The 21,768-nt window shown below is 38.0% G+C and overlaps 1 protein-coding gene across 1 annotated transcript in view; it reads left to right on the top strand.

Annotated features, from left to right (window-relative positions):
• Window positions 1-21,768, top strand: part of LOC106880930 (complement C3) — a 57,614-nt gene that overhangs the window by 22,562 nt on the left and 13,284 nt on the right. The window contains exons 13-30 of the mRNA XM_089339429.1: window positions 399-587; window positions 1,553-1,708; window positions 2,432-2,506; window positions 4,819-4,942; window positions 5,855-6,016; window positions 7,009-7,105; window positions 8,270-8,498; window positions 8,852-9,064; window positions 10,253-10,367; window positions 11,004-11,105; window positions 12,102-12,290; window positions 12,966-13,041; window positions 14,982-15,138; window positions 15,873-15,950; window positions 17,344-17,518; window positions 18,532-18,749; window positions 19,952-20,110; window positions 20,316-20,485. Of these exons, the coding sequence (XP_089195555.1) occupies window positions 399-587; window positions 1,553-1,708; window positions 2,432-2,506; window positions 4,819-4,942; window positions 5,855-6,016; window positions 7,009-7,105; window positions 8,270-8,498; window positions 8,852-9,064; window positions 10,253-10,367; window positions 11,004-11,105; window positions 12,102-12,290; window positions 12,966-13,041; window positions 14,982-15,138; window positions 15,873-15,950; window positions 17,344-17,518; window positions 18,532-18,749; window positions 19,952-20,110; window positions 20,316-20,485 (2,684 nt within the window). The remainder of the gene's footprint in view (window positions 1-398; window positions 588-1,552; window positions 1,709-2,431; window positions 2,507-4,818; window positions 4,943-5,854; window positions 6,017-7,008; window positions 7,106-8,269; window positions 8,499-8,851; window positions 9,065-10,252; window positions 10,368-11,003; window positions 11,106-12,101; window positions 12,291-12,965; window positions 13,042-14,981; window positions 15,139-15,872; window positions 15,951-17,343; window positions 17,519-18,531; window positions 18,750-19,951; window positions 20,111-20,315; window positions 20,486-21,768) is intronic.

Genomic DNA, 21,768 nt, shown 5'->3' with positions numbered 1-21,768 from the left:
TTAATTCTGATCCACCTGAAATTACCCCTCGTTCTAAGATACAAACTTCCTGTCTTAAACTGATCTAAATTAAAACACTCCATCAAAATTTCCAAACACCAACTTAATTCTGTCAAAGTAATTCCACACATTCTTCATTGTTTTAAAATTAATTGAAACAAAGGCAGTGAATTCCAACAGAAATATGGTAACAAAAGAGTTAATATTTCAAATGGGTACACTTGGGATAATATTTACTTTTATGCTCCTTTCTTTATTATAAATCCCCCGCCATCCCCGATGATATGAAGAAATTAAACTTATTTATCTTCAGCAGTGAAATCTTATTTTGCTAAAACTCAAGAATATTTAATTTGTCACTGATGTATTTCTTTTTGTTTTTCTTTTCCCTCCTGCAGCTTATTGGAAATGGCAAAATCTTGAAACACTACACAATACCTTATCGGAAATCTTACTGGGCAAGTTACTTTTCTGTCACTAAAGACATGATTCCTATCGGAAGGGTTATTGTCTACTATATGAGAAACCATGAAATTGTTGCTGACTCTAGAGCATTTTCTGTGCAAGATGCTTGTAAAGGACGAGAGGTTAGTCAAGACACTTCCTATTTATTAACATCAGGTGGTTTGTTTATTCAGTCTAATCAATCATTTCATTTACTCATCTATTCATTTTACATCCATTTTTTCCATGCTAACATGAGTTAGATGAAAGGCCAAAATATATCTGATGCTCACACTGGCCACTGCTGCAACAGATTTTCATCTCTTTCTCATATTTATTGGGCTTTTAACATAGCAAGTTCATAAGGGATGTTATCTCAGAACAGATACTGCAGTAACTGACCTATCAACAATGCATATACATTAAGTATGATATGTATATGACTTTTTGATTATATTATTTTGGCACTGTTCTACTTTTATGTTTTATCAGGTAATTAGAGTAGACGGATTACAACTTTCTTTGACATGGACCCACTCCTTATTGACAAGTAAAATTTGACAATGTCATTGTGTTATGTCATATTTAAATATAAAGTTTGACTGTGTAATATGTGTGTGTATATATATATATATATATATGTCGTGCTTGAGAAGAAGATCCATCAAGCCAAACAAAATTGCAGTTGTGGCAAATACAGGTGTCATGCAAATTACACTCTCGGGGTGGTTGGCATTAGGAAGGGCATCCAGCTGTAGAAAACCATGCTAAATCAGACTGTATCTTGGAGCAGCCTTCCAGTGTGACAGCCCAGTTAAACCGTCCAACCCATACCAGCATGGACAACAGAAGTTAAATGATAATGATGATGATGATGATGATTTACATAGATATATATATATATATATATATATATATATATATATATATATATATATATATATATGTGCATGTGCATATCTATATATATGTACATGTATGAGCATGATGAATGTAATGAATGTATATATATATATGAAATTGTTGATGTGTTCATACATGCGTGTATGTCTGTGCATGTGTTTATGTTATTTTCCATTCATCTGCTGTTCAATAATTGACATTGCAGTTGAAACTTTCGACAACTTCAAAAGCTAAATACTATCATCCTTTAACAAACGTTGAGATGGAAGTGAGGGGAGATCCTGGTGCCTATGTGGCACTTTCTGCTGTCGACAATGCTGTATATCTTCTTAATGATAAGAACAGAATCACACAAAAATATGTAAGTACCCCCTTATTTCTAATGTTTAAATATGGAGATTCATGTGCATCTTCATATAAAGCATCTGCTTTATAAAGTAACCTACTTGAATTATTTCCTTGCTAGAACAATCATATCCTTACTAGAAGAATCATACATACATACATATAAACCCTTTTGATCCCAAACTGACCCAGTATGTATGTGTGTGTGTGTGTATCGTTCCAATACACCATGATGTCTGAAGCCTTTGAAATTTTTAAACTTCATGTAAAACCTTTATTATTATTATTATTATTATTATTATTATTATTATCATTATTATTATTATACTTTCTTAACTTTCCTGTACTTTCTGTTCTGCATTCACCATGATAGATCGCTAACCACTACACACAATTTTTTTTCTCTCCTTGTTTCTTTCTGTGGAAGAGCATAGGCTTGAAACATTAAAGACTTTTTCAATTCCCGAGCGTTATACTAATACATCTGTTTGTTTTCTACACCACCTGTCTTCATCTGTTGTTTTTTTGTGAATTCTCCCTATATATATATATTTATTTATTTCTCAGAAATTGAATAAAGTCTGTAATAATCATCTTATTCATGCATTTCTGTCCTATGAAATTTTCTACTCAAGTTCTCTTTCTTCGATCAACCAACATACATCTCCCTGAATATTAACTGTGACTTTTAAAGAAAAACTCAGCAATCAAAATAATTGATCAATCAATTCCATTTCAGGTCAAAGAAATGATGAAACTCTCCAATGTTGGCTGTTCACCTGGAGGTGGTCTAAACGCAGGACAAGTTTTTTACGTGAGTTCATAAATACCTTGTTATTGTTGTTGCTCAACAAAAGTACTCCAGTCATGGCCATTCCTGTTTCTTTTGTTGTTGTTTTTCCCAGACGTATCTGTAAAGTGGGTAGCCAAGTGGTCAGGGTATTACATTCACAATAGCATGATTGTAGGTTTGATTTTCATACCAGAGGTGTGTTGTGTTCTTGAGCAAAACACTTCACTCCATTTTTCCCCAGTCCACTTAGCTGTAAACAGGTAACCCTGTGATGGGATGGTATTCTACTCAGAGTGAATGTTGGCCTGACTGACCTGCAGGGTAGCATCATTTGAAAGCTACAACATTGCAAGAAAGCACATTGTAACCAGTGGTGTATAACAACATTGGATAGTCTGGTCGATAGTGTGGTATACAATGACGATTTATCAAGTGCCAGCCCCATGTAGAAAGCACCCGTGCAGATGCCATGTAAAAAGCATCTGTGCTGGCATCACGTAAAAGCACCCAGGACACTCTGCAAAGTGGCTGATGTTAGGAAGGGTATCCAGCTGCAGACACCATGCCAAAACAGACAATTGAGCCCTGGTACAGCTTGCCAGCTCCTGTCATACTGTCTAACCCATGTCAGCATGAAAAACAGATGTTAAAGGATGATTATGATGACTATACTATTCAATGTATCCTTCCTTTTTTGTTTTTTGGCTTTGTTTTCTAACAGGTCAAGCAACCACAAGAAGCTCTCTCAATATTTCATTAATGTCTTGTTTGTTTTGTTGTGAGGTGGGGTGGGGTGCTTCCCTGTCCCCCCCCCCCTCTCTCATAGCCATTTGGTTAAGAAGTTCATTCCATACTGTGGATAAGTGTCTTCTTCTACAGTCCAGGACTGTGAAGGCATGTGAGAGAAGGAAACTGCAGGAAGCCTGTTGTATGAAATACATCAGCAATCTTTGCCTGCAGAGCTACTCTTGAAGATTCCAACAAAAATTTGAAGCATGCACATGTAACTGCTTCCTTTCTGTTCTGTCCACAGACATATTACATTGACATGTACTGTGTTCATTCACCATAAGACACAGTATTGGCTAATAAATCTATAAATATAATAAATTGTATAGTATCAGTACTATAGAATAGATGGCTAGAATACTGTACTATAGAGGGTTGAAGGGTAAAGACCCCCTTCGGTCATGAATGACCATGGGATTGCACCTCGAAAGTTCCCCTCTAAGACACAAGTCTAGGCAAGGTTGTTTACAGAAGACCAGTAGTCACCCATGCATACCAACCTTCTCTCTCCATGCCATTGATGTTATCCAAGGGAAAGGCAAAGACTGCTACAGCTTGGCACCAGTGATGTCACAACTCATTTCTACAGGGGAGTGAAATGGAGCAATGTGAAATAAAGTGTCTTGCTCACGCAAAACAACACACAGCCTGGTCCGGGAATCAAACTCACTACCTCATGACTGTGAGCCTGAAGCTCTAACCACTGAGCCATGTGCCTTCATTGTACTATAGAATATGTTTATATATTCCGTCTTGGAACTCATGGAAGGGACAGACCCAGGAAGTCATGAGACAAAGTACTGATGGAGGACCTCAGGACACTGAGTTTTACAGAGGAGATGACAAAGGACCAAGATATTTGGCACCTTGCTGCACTCAAGAAGACTCGTCCTCCTCAACAGAATAGTTAATGCTGCTTCTCCTACTGAAGGGGATTGGCCTACACGGCCCTTGTGCTGGTGCCACGTAAAAGCACCTGGTGCTGGTGCCACATAAAAAGCTCCATGTGATAGCACCTGTGCTGGCACTACATAGGTGCCTGTGATGGTGCCATGTAAAAAGCACCCAGTACTGTAAAGTGGTTAGCATCAGAAAGGGTACACAGCTGTGGAAACCAATCAAAATCACGCTGGAACCTGGTACATCTCTCCAGCATCCCAACTCTGGTCAAACTGTCCAACCCATGCTAGCATGGAAAACAAATGTTAAATGATGATAATGATGATGATATATGTGTGTCTGTGTGTATATATATATATATATGTATGGTGGGCTTCTTTCAGTTTCCACCTACCAAATCCACTCAAGACTTTGATCAACCTGTGGCTGTAGTAGAAGACAGTTGCCCAAGGTACCATGCAATGGGACTGAACCCACAACCATGTGGTTCAGAAACAAACTTCTTAACTATACAGTCATGCCTGTATACATTGTTTTACATTAACTCAAATATATTTGATTCTGATTGAATTTGTATAAGGTTTATATTCATTTAAAACTGAAAATTCATATTTTTAATTATCTAATTATTTATTTATTTCTAGGATTCAGGTTTCAATATTATGACTAAAGGTTTGCCTGCAACACCAAAACCAGAACGTATAAATATGCTTTGTGCCTTGAAAAAAATTCCCAAAGAACCGGTTTTAAAACGAACCAAAAGATCAGGTAACATATTTCAGAATCCTTTTTAACCTGTGTGTGTGTGTGTGTGTGTGTGTGTGTGTGTGTGTGTGTGTACACACACACACACACACATATATATATATATATATATATATATGTATGTATGTATGTATACAACTATTGAAGAGGTTACAAGACGCAACGAAAATTTTAGAAAAAAAATAAATGAGTGGAAATCGAACCGGTGAGTGTGTTAAGTAATAAGGCACAAAAAGAGAATGGCTCTCCCCAGACACAATGATATATATATATATATATATATATATAGAGAGAGAGAGAGAGAGAGAGAGAGACCTTGGTGGAATTTGAACTCAGGATGTAACGGCAGACAAAATACCACTAAGCATTTCACCTGATGTGCTAGCAATTCTGCCAGCTCGCTGTCTTGAATATTGTACGCATCATTCTTTCAGCCTCTTTTAAGCCCTTTAAAATTTGAAACAATAAAATCAGCATTTTTTAACTCTAAAGCAAAAAAAAAAAAAAAATGGGGGGGGGTCTAAAGCTCTTAAAAAGGCCCAAAAAGCCGATTCTATAGTTTTGGTATTTTTTTAACCTTTAGTGTTTAAACCAGAAAAATTTTAGAAAAATAATTAAATCACGTTAGCGAATTCTCTAATTCAGATGATGAAATGATTGCAGAAAAGCATCAAATGAAGTGCTTTGCTCAAGAGCACAACACAACACTTGGTCTGGGAATTGAAACCACGAGCTTGCAATCGTGGCTGCAACACCCTAACCACTAAGCCATGTACCTTCAATGAAAACACACACGCAGATATACATATATATATATACATACAAATGTATATAAATAACAGGTTTTTGCACACTTTCATCTATATTGCATTTTATCATTTTGATATATTTGATTTTTTTATTGGACTGTACCAGACTTCTGCTGTATAACTGGGTCTCAGATGAAGGGAATCAACTGCACTGAAAGTTGGTTGAACTTCAGGTACCCAAACAAAGATCAAAACTGTCAGAGAGCCTTCCTTGATTGTTGTTTACCGAAGGCAACAATTGGACCGATAGTCATAGACAATGGAACTGGTGAGTAATTGTATTTATTCATTTGATTGACTGATTGATTGATTGATTGTTTACCTTTTGTTTTGTCTCAGTCATCGAACTGCAGCCAAGCTGGGGCAATGCCTTGAAGGTAATTTTTGTCAAACGAGTTGACCCAAGTACTGTTTTTTAAAGCCTCGTACTTATTCTATTGGTCTGTTTTGCTTGGCTGCTAAGTTACAGACTTTGGTCAGACCAGGGCTATGATAAGTGCTTATTTTTAAAGCCTGGTACTTATTCTATTGGTCTCTTTATCCGAACTGCTAAGTTACGGGGATGTAAACATGCAAACACCAACTGTCAAGTTGTGGTGGGTAAACACAGAACTAAAAACACACACACACACATTTATATATATATGATGGACTCTCCTGTCATTAGACGATGTATGAGGGTCAACAATTTCTTACTGAACAACCACACAAATGATTTGTTTATAGTGATCAAATATTTGTGTAGACAGGTGCCACATGTCAGATGTTGAAATGACCGTAGAGCAATGTGAAATGAGGTGCTTTGCTCAAAAACACAATGCAATGCCCGGTATGGGAATCGAACCTATGATCTCACAATTGTGAGTACAACACCCTAACCACTAAGCCATGCGATGGGCTTCTTTCAATTTCAGTTTTCATCTCCCAAATCCATTCATGGGGCTTTGGTCAGCCATAAGTTATAGTTGAAAACACTTCCCCAAGGTGTAACGCAGTTGGGAAGCAAGCTTCTAATTATGGAAATTTTAATGGAAGATTTTAATTTGAATCACTTTAAAAGTGGAAGTTTTTATCATAAAACCAGGGGACAGCCTCAGATTGGTTGATATCAAAAGTGTTAAGGAATAATCTTACATAAGTTTATACAATAACAAATACATGAGACTTGCTTCTGTTGTTTTTTTTTTAAAGACAAATTTATTAGACTCCCAAAATTTTATATTAGCTTACATGTTTCTCTGCTTCTAAATTTTATTTCAGACCTCTTTAGAATTACAAAAGACCGAAAGGATCGCATAAAAACTCTGCTGAGTGAATACTTTCCAGAATCTGAATTATTTACTCAATACCAACTAAAGTAAGTGGCAATATTCACCATCATCATCATCATCAACATCAAACTGTTGCTGCTGATGGTGATGATGATGCTTATGATAACATTATTCTTTTCTACTCAAGGCGCAGGGCCCAAAATTTTGGGGGAGGGGGCCAGTTGATTAGATCGACCCCAGTATGCAACTAGTACTTAATTTATCAATCCCGAAAGAATGAAAGGCAAAGTCGACCTCAGCGGAATTTGAACTCAGAACGTAAAGACAGACGAAATACTGCTAAGCATGGTGGTGGTGGTGGTGGTGGTGGTGGTGATAGTAGTAGTAGTAGTAGTAGTAGTAGTAGTAGTAGTAATGGTGGTGGTGGTGGTGGTAGTGGAGGAGGAGGAACTCACCTCTTTACGATAACATTATTTAAACCCAGGTCAGCTTTGATAGAGCAAGCTTGTCTTCTTTTTTATTTTCTTTTAGTCATTTCAATCCTTGAACTATGGCCATGCTGGGGCACTGCTTAGAAAGGTGTTAGTCGAACAAATTGACCACCACAGCCCTTGTGAGTCCGTAGAGCTCAAGAGGGATGCTTTAAAGTGTTGCACAGCAATAAATTCAGTTTTCAGTGCAATTATCTATAAAACCAGTGACTCAACAAAGGTTGAGATGACTAGAAACCAACTGCACTTCAGGTTTTTTTGTTTTTTATATGAGTTTACCTTCTCCGAAAAGAAAGTTCTAATGGGAACAAGGGATCTGTCATTCCCAGTGGTCCATATGCAGGTTAAACTATAGCTGAGACCTTGACAGATGCCACTGTCAAAGTAAACCTGTCAAAGTAAACCTGGGAACAAATAGTGGCTAAGCAATGGCTCCACACTCCTGAAAACTCTGGAACTCCCAAAACCAGGGCCCAATAACCAGATGCAATTTAAAATCATATCCAGGACATACATATATGCAACAGTTTCCATCAATGAAATTTAATTCACAGGGCAATTTAGACAACCTGAGGCTGTAGCAGAAAACACCAAATATTCCAAGTAGTAGGACCCAAACCTAGAACAACAAACTAATATGGTTTTGATACAAACTTCTTAACCACAAGACCAGATCCACAATTCCATTTTTTAAAAATTCATATTTGTTTTCCACCTCACCTCATCCTGTTATTATTATTATATATTTTTTACTTACAGCAAAAGTGGAGTTTATCGACTTAACTTCACTCTACCAGCCTCTGTGACCAGTTGGCACATTCAAGGAATGAGTGTCGCAGACAAAGTCCCGTTCTGTATGGCCAAACCGATCAATATTGTCACTTTCAAAAAGGTCATCACAAAAGTCAGCCTTCCTTATGTGGTGAAAAGATTGGAACAGATCCTCGTTAAGGCTGTCGTATATAATTACAAGAAGGAGATGATTACTGTAAGTGTTTGTTTCAACATCGTTTTTTTTTTGTTTTGTTGTTTTTTGTGTATATGTGTGTGTGTGTGTGAGTCTATGTCTGTGTATGTGTGAAATATATATCTGTGTGTTTGTGTGCACATCTATGCGCATGTTTGTGTATGCTTGTGCAAGTGTTTGTGTGTATGTGTGTGATATGAAATGAATAATTTAATTTGTTTTATTTCTTTTTGTTTTGTTTGTTTTTAGGCTTACTTTAGGACAAATTATTTAACAGTCAAAAACAAATTGTACTTAGGCAAAACAATTTTGACTTAAAAAAAAATGTTCCAAACTTTTGGACACAACTGTATGTATCTATATCTTTATTGAAGGTGAAATTGGCATTCCATGAAACTAAAGGAATCTGTTCCCATGCTGCACCTGGAAAACCCTATGAAGTTATCAAAAAGATTTTACCCCAGAGCCTCGAAGTGTCTCGTCTTGCAATCATTCCACTTTGGACTGGCAATTTCAGCATCCATGTCACCGTCACACAGGTTGATGACAACTTCAGAGAAGAGATAAGGAAAACTTTAAGAGTTCAAGTAAGTTTAAAGTTAGGTTGGAATCTGCTGGAATATCAATTCTAACTGATCTATAATCATCATCATCATCATCATCATCATCTTCACTTATCTCTTCACCACCTTCACCCTCACCATCATATTGAACACTACTATCAACACTGTTGTTGTTGTTGTTGTAGTAATCATCATCATCGCCATCTTCAAAACTATCAATATTATTGATATCATTAGATGATAAATCAGCAGAATCACTTGGGGATTGGCCAGAAGGCATCACACTTTTGTCATCCTTTTGGAGTCAATAAAATAAGTACCTGTTGAGTACTGGGGTCGATGTAATCAACTTAACCCCCACTCCCTTCATAATTGCTGGCTTTGTGCCAAAATTTGAAACCAATGTTGTTATCATTACCATCAACACATTCACCTTCATCCCCACTGCACACATCAACTCTTCCCCCACCATCCCCCTCACCATCATAACGAATATCTCTGTCATGATGACGATCATCGTTGTTGTTATAACCATCATCAGCATCACCATTATTTTCAACATGATCTACAACATCATCATCATTGTCATCAACAATTTGAATATTAAAGAGTCAAACTGGCCAAATCTGGCTCGAATATTCTACCTGTTTAATGTTATAAGTGGCCAGATCCAGCCTGCCACGCCTAACCTACAATGTCATTCTAAAAATAAACGATCACATCATTGCCAGCGTCGCCTTACCAGCACATGTGCCAGCGACACGTGAAAAACAGCATTTGAACGTGGTCGTTGCCAGTGCTGCTGGACTGGCTCCCATGCAGGTAGCATATAAAAAACACCTTTTGAACGTGGTCGTTGCCAGAACTGCCTGACTGACCCTCATGCCGGTGTCACGTAAAAGCACCCACTACACTCTTGGAGTGGTTCATGTTAGGAAGGGCATCCAGCTGTAGAAACTTTGCCAGATCAGATTGAGCCTGGTACAGCCTCTGGCTCACCAGTCCTCAGTCAAACTGTCCAACCCATGCCAGCATGGAAAGCAGACATTAAACGATAATGATGATGATGATCATCATCATCATTGAAACCTCAAAACTACATGATAATGCATGATTAATTCAATATAATGTGAATAAATAAGCATTACATTTGACAGAATGATCTGAATGCTAAAAGTGTTATTAAAGACTGACTTTCTTTATATTTTCCAGTACGAAGGCATCAAAGAAACGAAGAGTATATCACTCATGTTGGATCCATCTGGAACTTTCTCCAAACATAGCAGACCCCGAAGACAACTTTCCAATCATATAACAATACCAAAAAGTTAATATAAAAATATATATTGTCTTATTTCTTTTTTACTTGTTTTAGTCATTAGGCTGCGGCCATGCTGGGGCACTGCCTTGGAGAATTTTTAGTCAAATGAATCATCCCCAATACTTATTGTTTTGTTAAGCCTGGTACTTATTCTATCGGTCTCTTTTGCCAACATCTGAAGATCCTTTCTCACCAATTCGTCCCACATCTTCCAAGGTTTACCCCTCCCATATGTTCCCTCCACAATTTGAGACTGGTACCTCTTGATGCAACTGTCTTCATTCATATTCATTACAGGACCATACCATCACAGTCTTCTCTCTTGCACTCCACATCTGATGCCTTGCATACTCAGTTTTCCATTATAAAATATAAAACACAGAACTGTGTCAACATAATCATAGAGCATTGGATAAAACACCTTGCTGTATTTATTCCAACTCTTTACTTTCCAAGTTCAAATCCTGTCAAATTCAACTTCATCTTTCATCCTTCAGAAGTTGAAAAATAAAAAAATTATCCAGAACAAAGAACAAGATTATCAACTGCTTCCTTCAGACCGTTTACCTAATTTAGAAATAGCTGCTATGTCTCTAAATCTACTAACAACCAATAAATATGTTTCTCTTGCACTTTTTCTAGATGAAATCTATGTTTCCCAGAAAACACAGAGCATCATCTTAAATCTTAACCAGCCCCCTGATGCAATTGATGGCTCAGCAAATGGTGACATTGTCATTACAGGTGAGAGTTTTGTTTTCATATATAGCCTTTCATATATTTTTTTATACATATGATGGTAGTCGCTTGTAGTCCGAGAAAGATGGTTCTGCAACTTTTTGAAGAACAATCTGCACAAATGATTTGCATTATAGTGAGCAAATGTATGTGCAGTGCATTAGCTCTCTCCCTCCATCAAATCGATGAGGCCTGAACAAGTGCACAGAGTAGCACATGTCAGGTGTCAACGTGATCACAGAGTAACTGATTCCTTGGAGCCACACAATTTTCTGCCTCACCAAAGGAGATCTTGTCTCCTGTGAATAGTGCCCTCCATTTCCCAAAAACATGCTCAGTCAGGGGAAATATTTACTTGGAAAACAAGTGAGGATTGGTGACAGGAAAAGCATCCAGCTAGAGAAAATCTGCCGTGACAAATTCTGTCTGACCCATGCAAGCATGGAAAAATGGGTGTAAAAGCAATGATAATTGGTACTCCAATGGTTAAGATGACAAGGGTTCCGGCTGATCTGATCAATAGAACAACCTGCTTTTGAAATTAATGTGCAAGTGGCTGAGAACTCCACAGACACGTGTATCCTTAATGTAGTTCTCGGGGATATTCAGCATGACACAGAATGTGACAAGGTTGGCCCTTTGAAATACAGGTATAACTAATTTTTGCCAACTGAGTGGACTAGAGCAATGAGAAAGAAAGTGTCTTGCTCAAGGACACAATGCATTGTTGGGAATTGAACTCATGCTCTTTAAATCATTAGCTGAATACCTCTAACCACTTAGCCATGCACCTTCATTAAAAAAGAAACAACGATGATATACACACACATTCACACACACATGCATGCACACATGCACACACACTCAAACACATACATGCACATACACACAAGCACACATGCATGCATGCACATGCTCACACACACACACACACACACACACACTCACATACGCATGTGCACACAGAGTTAAAGTAAATATTTACCTTCATCCTTCCTGAAGGAAACCTTCTCGGATCAATAATACAAACTACCCTGAAAGAACCAGAGAAGCTACTGAAGAAGCCTTATGGTTGTGGAGAGCAGACCATGATATTCCTGGCCCCTTGTGTTTATGTTCTCAAATACCTGAACAGTACAAACCAACTGACACCAGAGATCTTTGAGAATTCCACCAGATTCATCAGATTAGGTAAAATTCCTCATTGCATCTCTTGTATCTCTTTATATTTCTTTGACCTGAAACTCTAAGATTCTACCTCAATATTTCTTTCACTCGCTTCTCTCTTCTCTCTCAGTTTTGTTCTTTTTTATTTCTGTTCTTGCTCTTATTCACCCTCTCTCTCTCTCTCATTTTGCATGAATCTTGCTTTTCTTACTTGTTTCAGTTAACAGACTACTGCCATGCTGGAGCACTGCCCTGCAGAGTTTAGTCAAACAGACTGAACCCTGTGCCTATTATTTTCCTATTTTGAAAGCCAAGTACTTATTCTGTCAATGTCCTGTGTTGAACCTCTAAGTTTCAGGGACATAAGCATACACACAAACACACACACGCACACGCACACACACACGCACACACACACACATGCGGCTGTGTGGTAAGAAGTTTGCTTACCAACCACATGGTTCCGGATTCAGCCCCACTGCATGATGCCTTAGGCAAGTGTCCTCTACTATAGCCTCAGGCTCTCTCTCTGTGTGTGCATGTATACACGTGTCTATGTGTTTTGTGTGTGTGTATATGGGTTTGCTTACTATGCAGTTTTTATCCATCCCTTTATTTAATTTTTTTTCATTTATTTCCTTATTTATCTCTATTTTTTCTCCCCCATTCCCCTCCCCCCAATTTATTATATTATTTTAGGTATACTAAAGGAGCAAGAATTCCGTAAGATAGATGGCTCTTATGCAGCTTTTGACCGAAACTCTGCCAGCACATGGTGAGTATCTTGTATATTTTACTTGTTTCAGTTATTGAATGCAGCCATGCTGGAGCACCACTTGGAAGAATTTTTTTTAGTCAAATGTTTTGACCCCAATAGTTATTTTTTTGAAAGCCTAATACTTATTCTATTGGTCTCTTTATAGCCAAATTGCTAAGTTACAGGGACGTAAACATACCAGCACCGGTTGTCAAGCAGTGGTGGTGGAGGAGGGGGATAAATGCAGACACAAAGACATACACATATAGATATGTGTGTGTGTGTATATATATATATATATATATATATATATATATACAAGAGGCTTCTTTCAGTTTCCTTCTATGAAATACCCTCATGAATCTTTAGTTGGCCTGAGGCTACAGTAGAAGACACTCACCCAAGGTACCATGCAGTAGGACTGAACCTGGAACCATGTGGTTTAGAAGCAGGCTTCTTACCACACAGCCACGCCTGCACCTATTTGGAAATTAAAAAAAAACCCCAGAAAAATAGAATAATAAACATTAGGTGCAGGCATAACTCTGTAGTTAAGAATCTTGCTTTGTAACCATGTTGTTTCTGGTTCAATCCCACTGCACTGCACCTCAAGAAAATGTCCTCTCCTGTAGCCCTATGAGGACCAATGCCTTTTGAGTGAATTTGGTAGATGGATACTGTGTGGAAGCTCATTGAATGTATGTGTGTGTGTGTTTGCCTTTCCCCACAACTGCTTCACAACTGGTGTTGGTTTGTTTACATCCCTGTAACTTTGACAAATGAGATTATAGAATAAGTACCAGACTTTAAAATGTAAATAAGTGCTGGGGTTGATTTATTTGACTAAAAATCCTTTACGGCAGTGCCCCAGCATGACTGCAGTTAGAGAGAGAGAGAGAAAGAGAGAGAGAGTGCAATTTATTAATTGAACATAATTGGCATAATCACTTTCCTTCTCCTTGTATGTATAATTAGAAATATGTTCACACAAACACAGAGAGGGAGAAAGACAGGGAGGTAGAGAGAGAGGAAGAGAGACAGACAGATAGAGACATTTCGATTTTTTAATTAAACGACTGACATAAATACTTCCTCTCTCCTTGGACACATAATTAGAAATATACCAGCACACATAAACAAAGAGAGGAGGGGGAGGGGAGGGGGGAGGGGGAGGGGGGAGGGGGAGGGGGGAGAGGAGGAGGGGGAGAGGAGGAGGAGGAGAGAATGAGAGAAATCTTTAAACAAGAGAAACATTAAAAAATCTGATGTCAAGTAAGTAATCTTCAAATCACCAACACCGAACAGGTGGCATGAAAATGGCTGTGCCAAAATGTCTTTTATCCTTCCAAGGTCAGTAAAAACAAATGGTGAGGCCAGGACGGTGGACTGGTAGAATTGTTAGAGCATCAGACTGGATACTTTGGGACATCAGTTCTGGCTCTTTTGCATTCTGAGTTCAAATTCCACCTAGGTGCCAAATGACCAGAGGAGCATGCAAAGACACTTCTAACTCATAGTTTCTTAGTGTTGACATGTAGGACCCAAAAACCAGTTTAGGTGGCTGTGACATCATAGAACACTGGCTCAAATAACAACATTATCATCATTTAATACCTGCTTTCCTTGCTGGCATGGGTTGGACGGGTTGACAAGAGCTGGCAAAGCAAAGGTCTGTGCCAAGCTCTACCATCTGTTTTGGCATGGATTCTAGAAATGGGTGCCCTTCCTAATGCCAATCACTTTACAGTATGTACTGGATGCTTCTTTCATGGTACCAGCCCTAATGAGGTAACCATGAAGCTCACAAGACTGCTTAAACCCAAATATTGGGTGGGCAGCATTTATTCAAGGAGATGAGGGTATAGAGTATTAGAGTTTCCTTTCATGATTTTCACATCAAAATTTCTTTCATCAAAATTTCTTTCGTCCTAATCTCTCTCCTTCTCAATTTTTTTTAGGCTAACAGCATTTGTGTTGAAAGTATTTTGTCAAGCTGCGGAGTTTGAATATGTTGACCCTATGTTAACGAGGACAGCAATAACATGGCTCATCAACAAGCAAAAACCCGATGGTTCCTTTGTTGAGAATAATCCAGTCATCCATACAGAAATGATGGTGAGACAATAGTTATTACATAGTACATTATTTACATTTGACGGATATTTGTCCTCATCTTGTTTTTTGTTAACACAACATTTCGGCTGATATACCCTCCAGCCTTCATCAGGTGTCTTGGGGAAACTTCGAACCTGGGTTCTCATTCCTAAGGTATTTTTCAATGTTATTATTATTATTATTATTATTACTATTATTATTGTTGTTCAGGTCACTTCTTGGAAGCAAACTCAGAATATTGGGGTTAGTAGCCTGCGCTCTTAACCACTACGCCATATGCCCGTGGGCATATTATTATAGTAGTCAGTATATTAGTTATCGGTATGGTATTATATTAATTATTGTGTTTAATTATTATGCAGTGTGTTCACTGCTTATCATTATTTAGTTGTCATACATTTGTTATGATTTTATTGTTTATTTACAGATGTGTGTGTGTGTGTGTGTGTGTGTGTGTGTGTGTGTGTGTGTGTGTGTGTGTGTGTGTGTTTGTGTACTTTCATTGCCCCACCAAAAAATTTTAGTGGGTATGCTTGCAACCCCTGCACTCCCTTTCCCTGAACCAATAACACATACACACACACAGACGCATTTCGATGTGTGTGTACACAATGTATCACAGTTATGTATTAAAGCTTTTACATTTTGACACAATAACTATAAATACACCCACACACATATGCATGTATGTGTGTAGGTGTGTGTGTAAACATTTTAAACTTTTCTTTTTGTAGGGTGGCCTCAGTGAACAAGCAATGACAGCATTTGTTTTAATCAGTCTCATGGAATGTAAAAGTATTCACCCAGAAATAGTAAGTAACGTTTCTTTATATCATATAAACTATCACAACTGTGAAATAATACATTTACATGTTTCTATCTCTCTCTCCCCTTCTCTCTCTCTCTCTCTCTCTCTTTCTCTATCTCTCTCTCTATATATGTAAAAGTACATGGCTCAGTGGTTAGAGCATCAAGCTTACAATTGTGAGGTTGTGAGCTTGATTCCTGGATTGTATGCTGGTTGTATGCTGCATTCTTGAGCAAGACACTTTATTTCACATTGCTCCAGTTCACTCAGCTGTAGAAATGAGTTGCAACATCACAGGTACCAAGCTGTATCGGCCTTTGCCTTTCCCTTGGATAACCTTGGTGGCATGGAGAGGGGAGGCTGGTATGGATGGGTGACTACTCGTCTTCCATAAACAACCTTGCCCAGACTTGTACCTCGGAGGGTAACTTTCTATGTGCAATCTCATGGTCATTTGTGACCAAAGGCAGTCTTTACTCCTTCATATATATATATATATATATATATATATATATATATATACACACACAGACAGACAGACATAGAGTGTGGTGAATAAATTGTCGTCTAAATTATGCAAATTACATAAAAATATCTTAAAATACTAAAGAGTAAATTTATTCAATAAAATCGCCATTGGCTTCAACCATGGCCTGCAGACGACTTCGGAATCTCCTGCAACTTTTCTGGATGATCTCCTTGTTTAAGTTGGTGAATGCTGTCATAATCCTTGCCTTCAGTTCATCTTTGGTGTTACTAGGAGTTTTGTTGGTCTCTCGCTCAACTGCACCCCACATATAATAATCAAGGGGATGACAGTCTGGGGATTTAGGTGGCCAGATATTAGGGGTGTTGTGGTCACAGAAATTGTCTGACAGCCATGACTGGGTTCTCCTGCTAGTGTAGCATGGTGCAGAGTCCTGTTGCCAGACATAGGGTCTTCCACCAGGCACCCTCTTGACCTAGGGTAGCACTACTTCCTCCAGGCACTTGATGTAGGCCTCCGTCTTGAGTCTGAGGCCGTGTGGAAAGATGAAGGGAGGCATAATGTTGCCATCACTAGTGATCACTCCAAATACCATGATATTGACTGGATGTTTGAATTTCATCACTCTCAGTACATGTCCTCAGATTGACACCCAAACATTCTGAAATGTTCATATTGGAGTTTCTGGCATGAATGCCAAGCAGTACAGCATGTCATTTCCAGATTTCTGGCAGAGTGAATTGCATCATAGGGCTGTTTTTCTCACAGATGGTGTCCAACTGACCCTACTATACTGTGTAGTTGACAAAAAAAACAAAAAAAACAATGTGCATGCACAAAATTAAAATGGCATAATTTGAAATGTGATTTTTTTAATATCTTTAATTAACTTTTCTTTTTATGTCTACAGGAATTTACAAGGACAAATGAAATTATTTTAGCTGCAAAACTACTGGAAAATCAAATTGAGAAGATCACCAATTCTTATGATATGGCCATAATAGCATATGCTCTTAGCCTTACAAACAGCCATAAGAAATATCGTGCACGTATCAAGCTGAGCAACATGGCAGTAGTTAACCTAGGTAAACAGAGTCTTTTCATTGTTGTGCATGAATAAAAAGAGTAAAGGGAAATAAATGCAATGCACAATAGCTGTAATATAGGTGATGAGAAAAGCTTTTATGCTAGTCACTCAGCTTGCTAGAAATAGCACCCAAACCACTCACTGGTCACATCTTACCTTCTTAACCATCACTCATTGGAAAGCATTACCTCTGTTATACAGAATGACATGTATGTACGTGTCCTTATCTCAACATTATGTGATGGTTCTAAACAAGCATTGCCAACATAGAAGCAATGTCATTTGTTACTATTTTCAGTGAGAAACCTATTTGACTTGGATGAAATATTACCTTGTTTGGAAAATGGTTGAGGGTTAGTGAGACTTCTGAACAGATAAGAGAGTATGCTCTTTTGCTTCTTTTGAGAAGACAGGATCTGCTGGCCAGGGCACTATCTATTGCAAATGTTCACACTTCAAGGGAGTCTCAAGATGTCATGGCTGATGATGTACAGGTATGGGCTGAGGCTGACACACCTGTAAAGATTCGTGGACAATGACAGTGGTGCACAAGTGTGCATTATTCATATGACATATTTTTCTGCAGCTTGTCTCTTTGAATGAGCTTCAGTCCTGATCAAGCATAGACTGCAGTTGTGTGTTTCGTATCTGGAATGTTGCCAAGCATTCACATCACTGTACCAGCCAGACAATGTGATTGGTGGAATGTCAGCTTTCACTTTCTACAAAGAGTTACTTGGATAATGTGAGCTACAATGTCCTGGGAGCAATTCTAGGTACCAAAAGAGACAGTCTACATCATCTCATTCACAAGTGTTTCCCACAGGTGTTGATCCCACCCACCACTGTCTCTGCTCGTTGTTTTTAGCACATTTCACCTTTGTACTGTCTCCCATGTCTTGGGTTCTTGTGAAAATATTGTTGTTGTTTTTGTTGTTGCTGTTAATAATTTGAAATTTCTAACCATTCAGACAGCAAGTCGTTCTAATTACCAACAACTTCTTATTTTAGGTAACGACTATCGCTACTGGACTGTGACTGAGATCGATAGTGGCTTTGGCAGAACACTGGATGCTTTATACCATAGTGAAGAATCTTATTTGTCCGTTGAAGCCACAGCTTATGCACTTCTCACAGAACTGCATTTTGGTAGAATAGAGGAAAGCACACCTATTATCAAATGGCTGACTGAACAAAGAAGTGAAGCAGGAATGTTCAAATCCACACAGGTAGGTTACTAACAGCTCTCTGTCACACTCTAACCTTTCATCTTCTGACACAAGTCCCCCTCCTCAAATGCCCTTCCCCTCTCATAATTCCTTGCCTTGTGAGTTACTCGGTGACCCTGCCAGCACTGGTGCCACGTAAAAAGCATCCAGTCCACACTGTAAAGTGGTTGGCATTTGGAGGGGCATCCAGCTGTAAAAATCATGCCAAAACTAACTTTGCCTGTGTAAAAGCACTGAGTCCACTCTGTGGAATGGTTGGTGGTAGGAAGGGCATCCAGCTGTAAAATCCCTGCCAAAACAGACACAGTAGCCTAGGGTAGTTTTCTACCTGGCTGGCTTCTGTGAACCATCCAACCCATGCATGCATGTAAGATGGGTGTTAAATGATGATGATGTTTATTATTATTATTAAGGCCATGAAGGACTGCGAGTTGGTGGAATTGTTACTGTGCCAGGCAAAATGGTTAATGGCATCTCTTTCGACTTTGCATTCTGAGTTCAAATGCTGCCAGGGTTGACTTCGCTTTTTGTCCTTTCGCAGGGGTCAATAAGACAAGTACGAGTTGACTGCTGGTGGTGGGTGGGTGGGGGGGTCGCTGTAATTGACTTAGCCCCCACCCCACCTTTTTTCAGTTCATCAAACTTCGATATGGGAAAAATTTACAACCTCCTATACTAATAAACTACTATTGTTCCTGAAAATTGTTGTTTCATATCTTCTATGGAATGCTCAAAGCGCACTAACTTCCTACACCTGGATCACTGAATCTTACATATATATATATAATTATATATATATATATATATATATATATATATATATATATATAGTTGAAGTTTACAGAAAACAAAAGATGAAGATAGGTGTATGAACAACAAGTAGGTGTATTAGTTTGAGGCTCAGGAAATTGAACAAGTCTTTTATGTTCTGAGCCTACGTTCTTTAACAGAAAGGAATAAGAGAAAATAAACAGTGAGAGAATAAAAAAACTTGTGGATTTAACAGTCAAGCATGTATATATATATATATATATGTATGTATGTATATCTTTATATAAGAAAATAACTTTTGCTTTCACTTGTTAATCCTTCCATTTTTACTGAACCAAATAATTCTTTAATTCAAGAGGATGAAAAGGGTGGTGAATACATAAAACACATCCTTGTGAACAAATTATATTGTGATTATAATTCCATTTTAGGACACTGTGATGGCATTACAAGCTTTGGCCAAGTATGGCAGTATGACCAAAGTTCCTGACATCAATATGCTGTTCAACCTAACATCATCAAAAGCACATCTTCGTAAACATTTGACTGTCAACAAAGAATCTTCTCTGTGGAGCCAGGTTGTCTCAGACGTAAGTCAGATTGGTTACATTAATCTCTCCCTCTCTCATATATGCATGTACATTATAAATATATATATATATATATATATGATAATATAAATCTATATGTATGTATGTATTTATATATACGTTATTTATATTATTATTTAATTGAATGCCACACACACACACGTGATGGACATCTATCCATTACTTTGTCTTGTCTTTTTTGTAGGTTCCCATCAATGACGAGGTACTGATTGAATCTATGGGGACAGGTTCTGCCCAGATGGAGTTCAACATGAACTATTACCGGCCTCCTTCGATCTTACACACATGTCATTTCAATATCAGCTATGTCATCAAAAACATCAACAAATCCACCAGGAAATTGATCAAAAATGGGTAAATATACCTTAATGTAGTTTTGCTCCTATGTCACCTTTGATCAAACAGACCCATGATCAAAGGTATACCAGTGTGTCCCACAGTACATTATCCCACATGTCCTTTTTACTGGCCCCACAAGTCATGGATAATTTTCAGAAACCTCTGGTCTAGCAGTGCCATACATATACATATATACAACGGGCTTCTTTAGTTTCCATCTACCAAATCCACTCAGAAGACACTTTTTTTTTTGTTGAATGAATTCCAGTGACCGCCTAATACACCACAAAACCCTTTTTGGGGTTTGGAAAACAGGGTGGGGTGTGGTTGAAGCCTCGGAAATTTCAGCCTCCCTGCCACAATTTTCAAATATTTTTTGCTGTTTCTTTCTTTATCCATATTTTTAGACAACATTTTGCAGAAATAGGTTTTTGAGAGAATGTGGATTACAAAAGATTGAAAATTCAAAGAAGTTTGAAATGAATAAGTGAAAATGCAGAGGTTATAGACGTTAGAGTCATACCGAAGTCAGTGGAGAGATAAAGAATGATAAATAATTAATCTAAAAAAAACACATTGGTTTGTGCATGTGTATGAAACAAGTAAAAGTATACAGTTCTATATTTAAGAGATGAGGAATTATGTACATTATTTACATTATTTATATTTGACAGATATTTGTCCTCATCTTGTTTGTTGTTAAGACGTTTCAGCTGATATACCATCCAACCTCCATCAGGTGTCCAGCCTTCATCAGGTTCGAAATTTTCCCAACATACCTGATGAAGGCTAGAGAATATATCAGCCGAAATGTTGTGTTAACAACAAACAAGATGAGGTCAAATATCCGTCAAATGTAAATAAAGTAAAAGTATAATATTAAAACAAAAATATCTTTTTCATACGTGTTAGAATCACTGGATATAATATATAAGATATAATAATCCCAGATTACAGAATAGATTTGAAACACTAAAGCAGTTTTCCTTTGCAATTTTTGGCAACGAAATCATGTTTCATTTTTGTATGACAAGAGAGGGAGTGAGTGACGAGTTTACCTGGTATAGGAATATATTATATATATCATTATCATCATCATTTAACGTCTGCTTTCCGTGCTGGCATGGGTTGGACGATTTGACTGAGGACTGGAAAGCCAGGAGGCTGCATCAGGCTCCAATCTGTTCTGGCAAGCTGGATGCCCTTCCAAATGCCAACCACTCCAAGAGTGTAGTTGATGCTTTTTAAAGTACCATTCGGGCGTGGTCGATGCCAGTACCGCCTGACTGGCCCTCATG

Source organism: Octopus bimaculoides, chromosome 21 (assembly GCF_046866305.1).
Source record: "Octopus bimaculoides isolate indiv1 chromosome 21, ASM4686630v1, whole genome shotgun sequence".
In the NCBI taxonomy this organism is placed as follows: Eukaryota; Metazoa; Mollusca; class Cephalopoda; order Octopoda; family Octopodidae; genus Octopus; species Octopus bimaculoides.
Note: the sequence above shows the minus strand (reverse complement) of the source record. Positions and strands in the feature narration are given on the sequence as shown.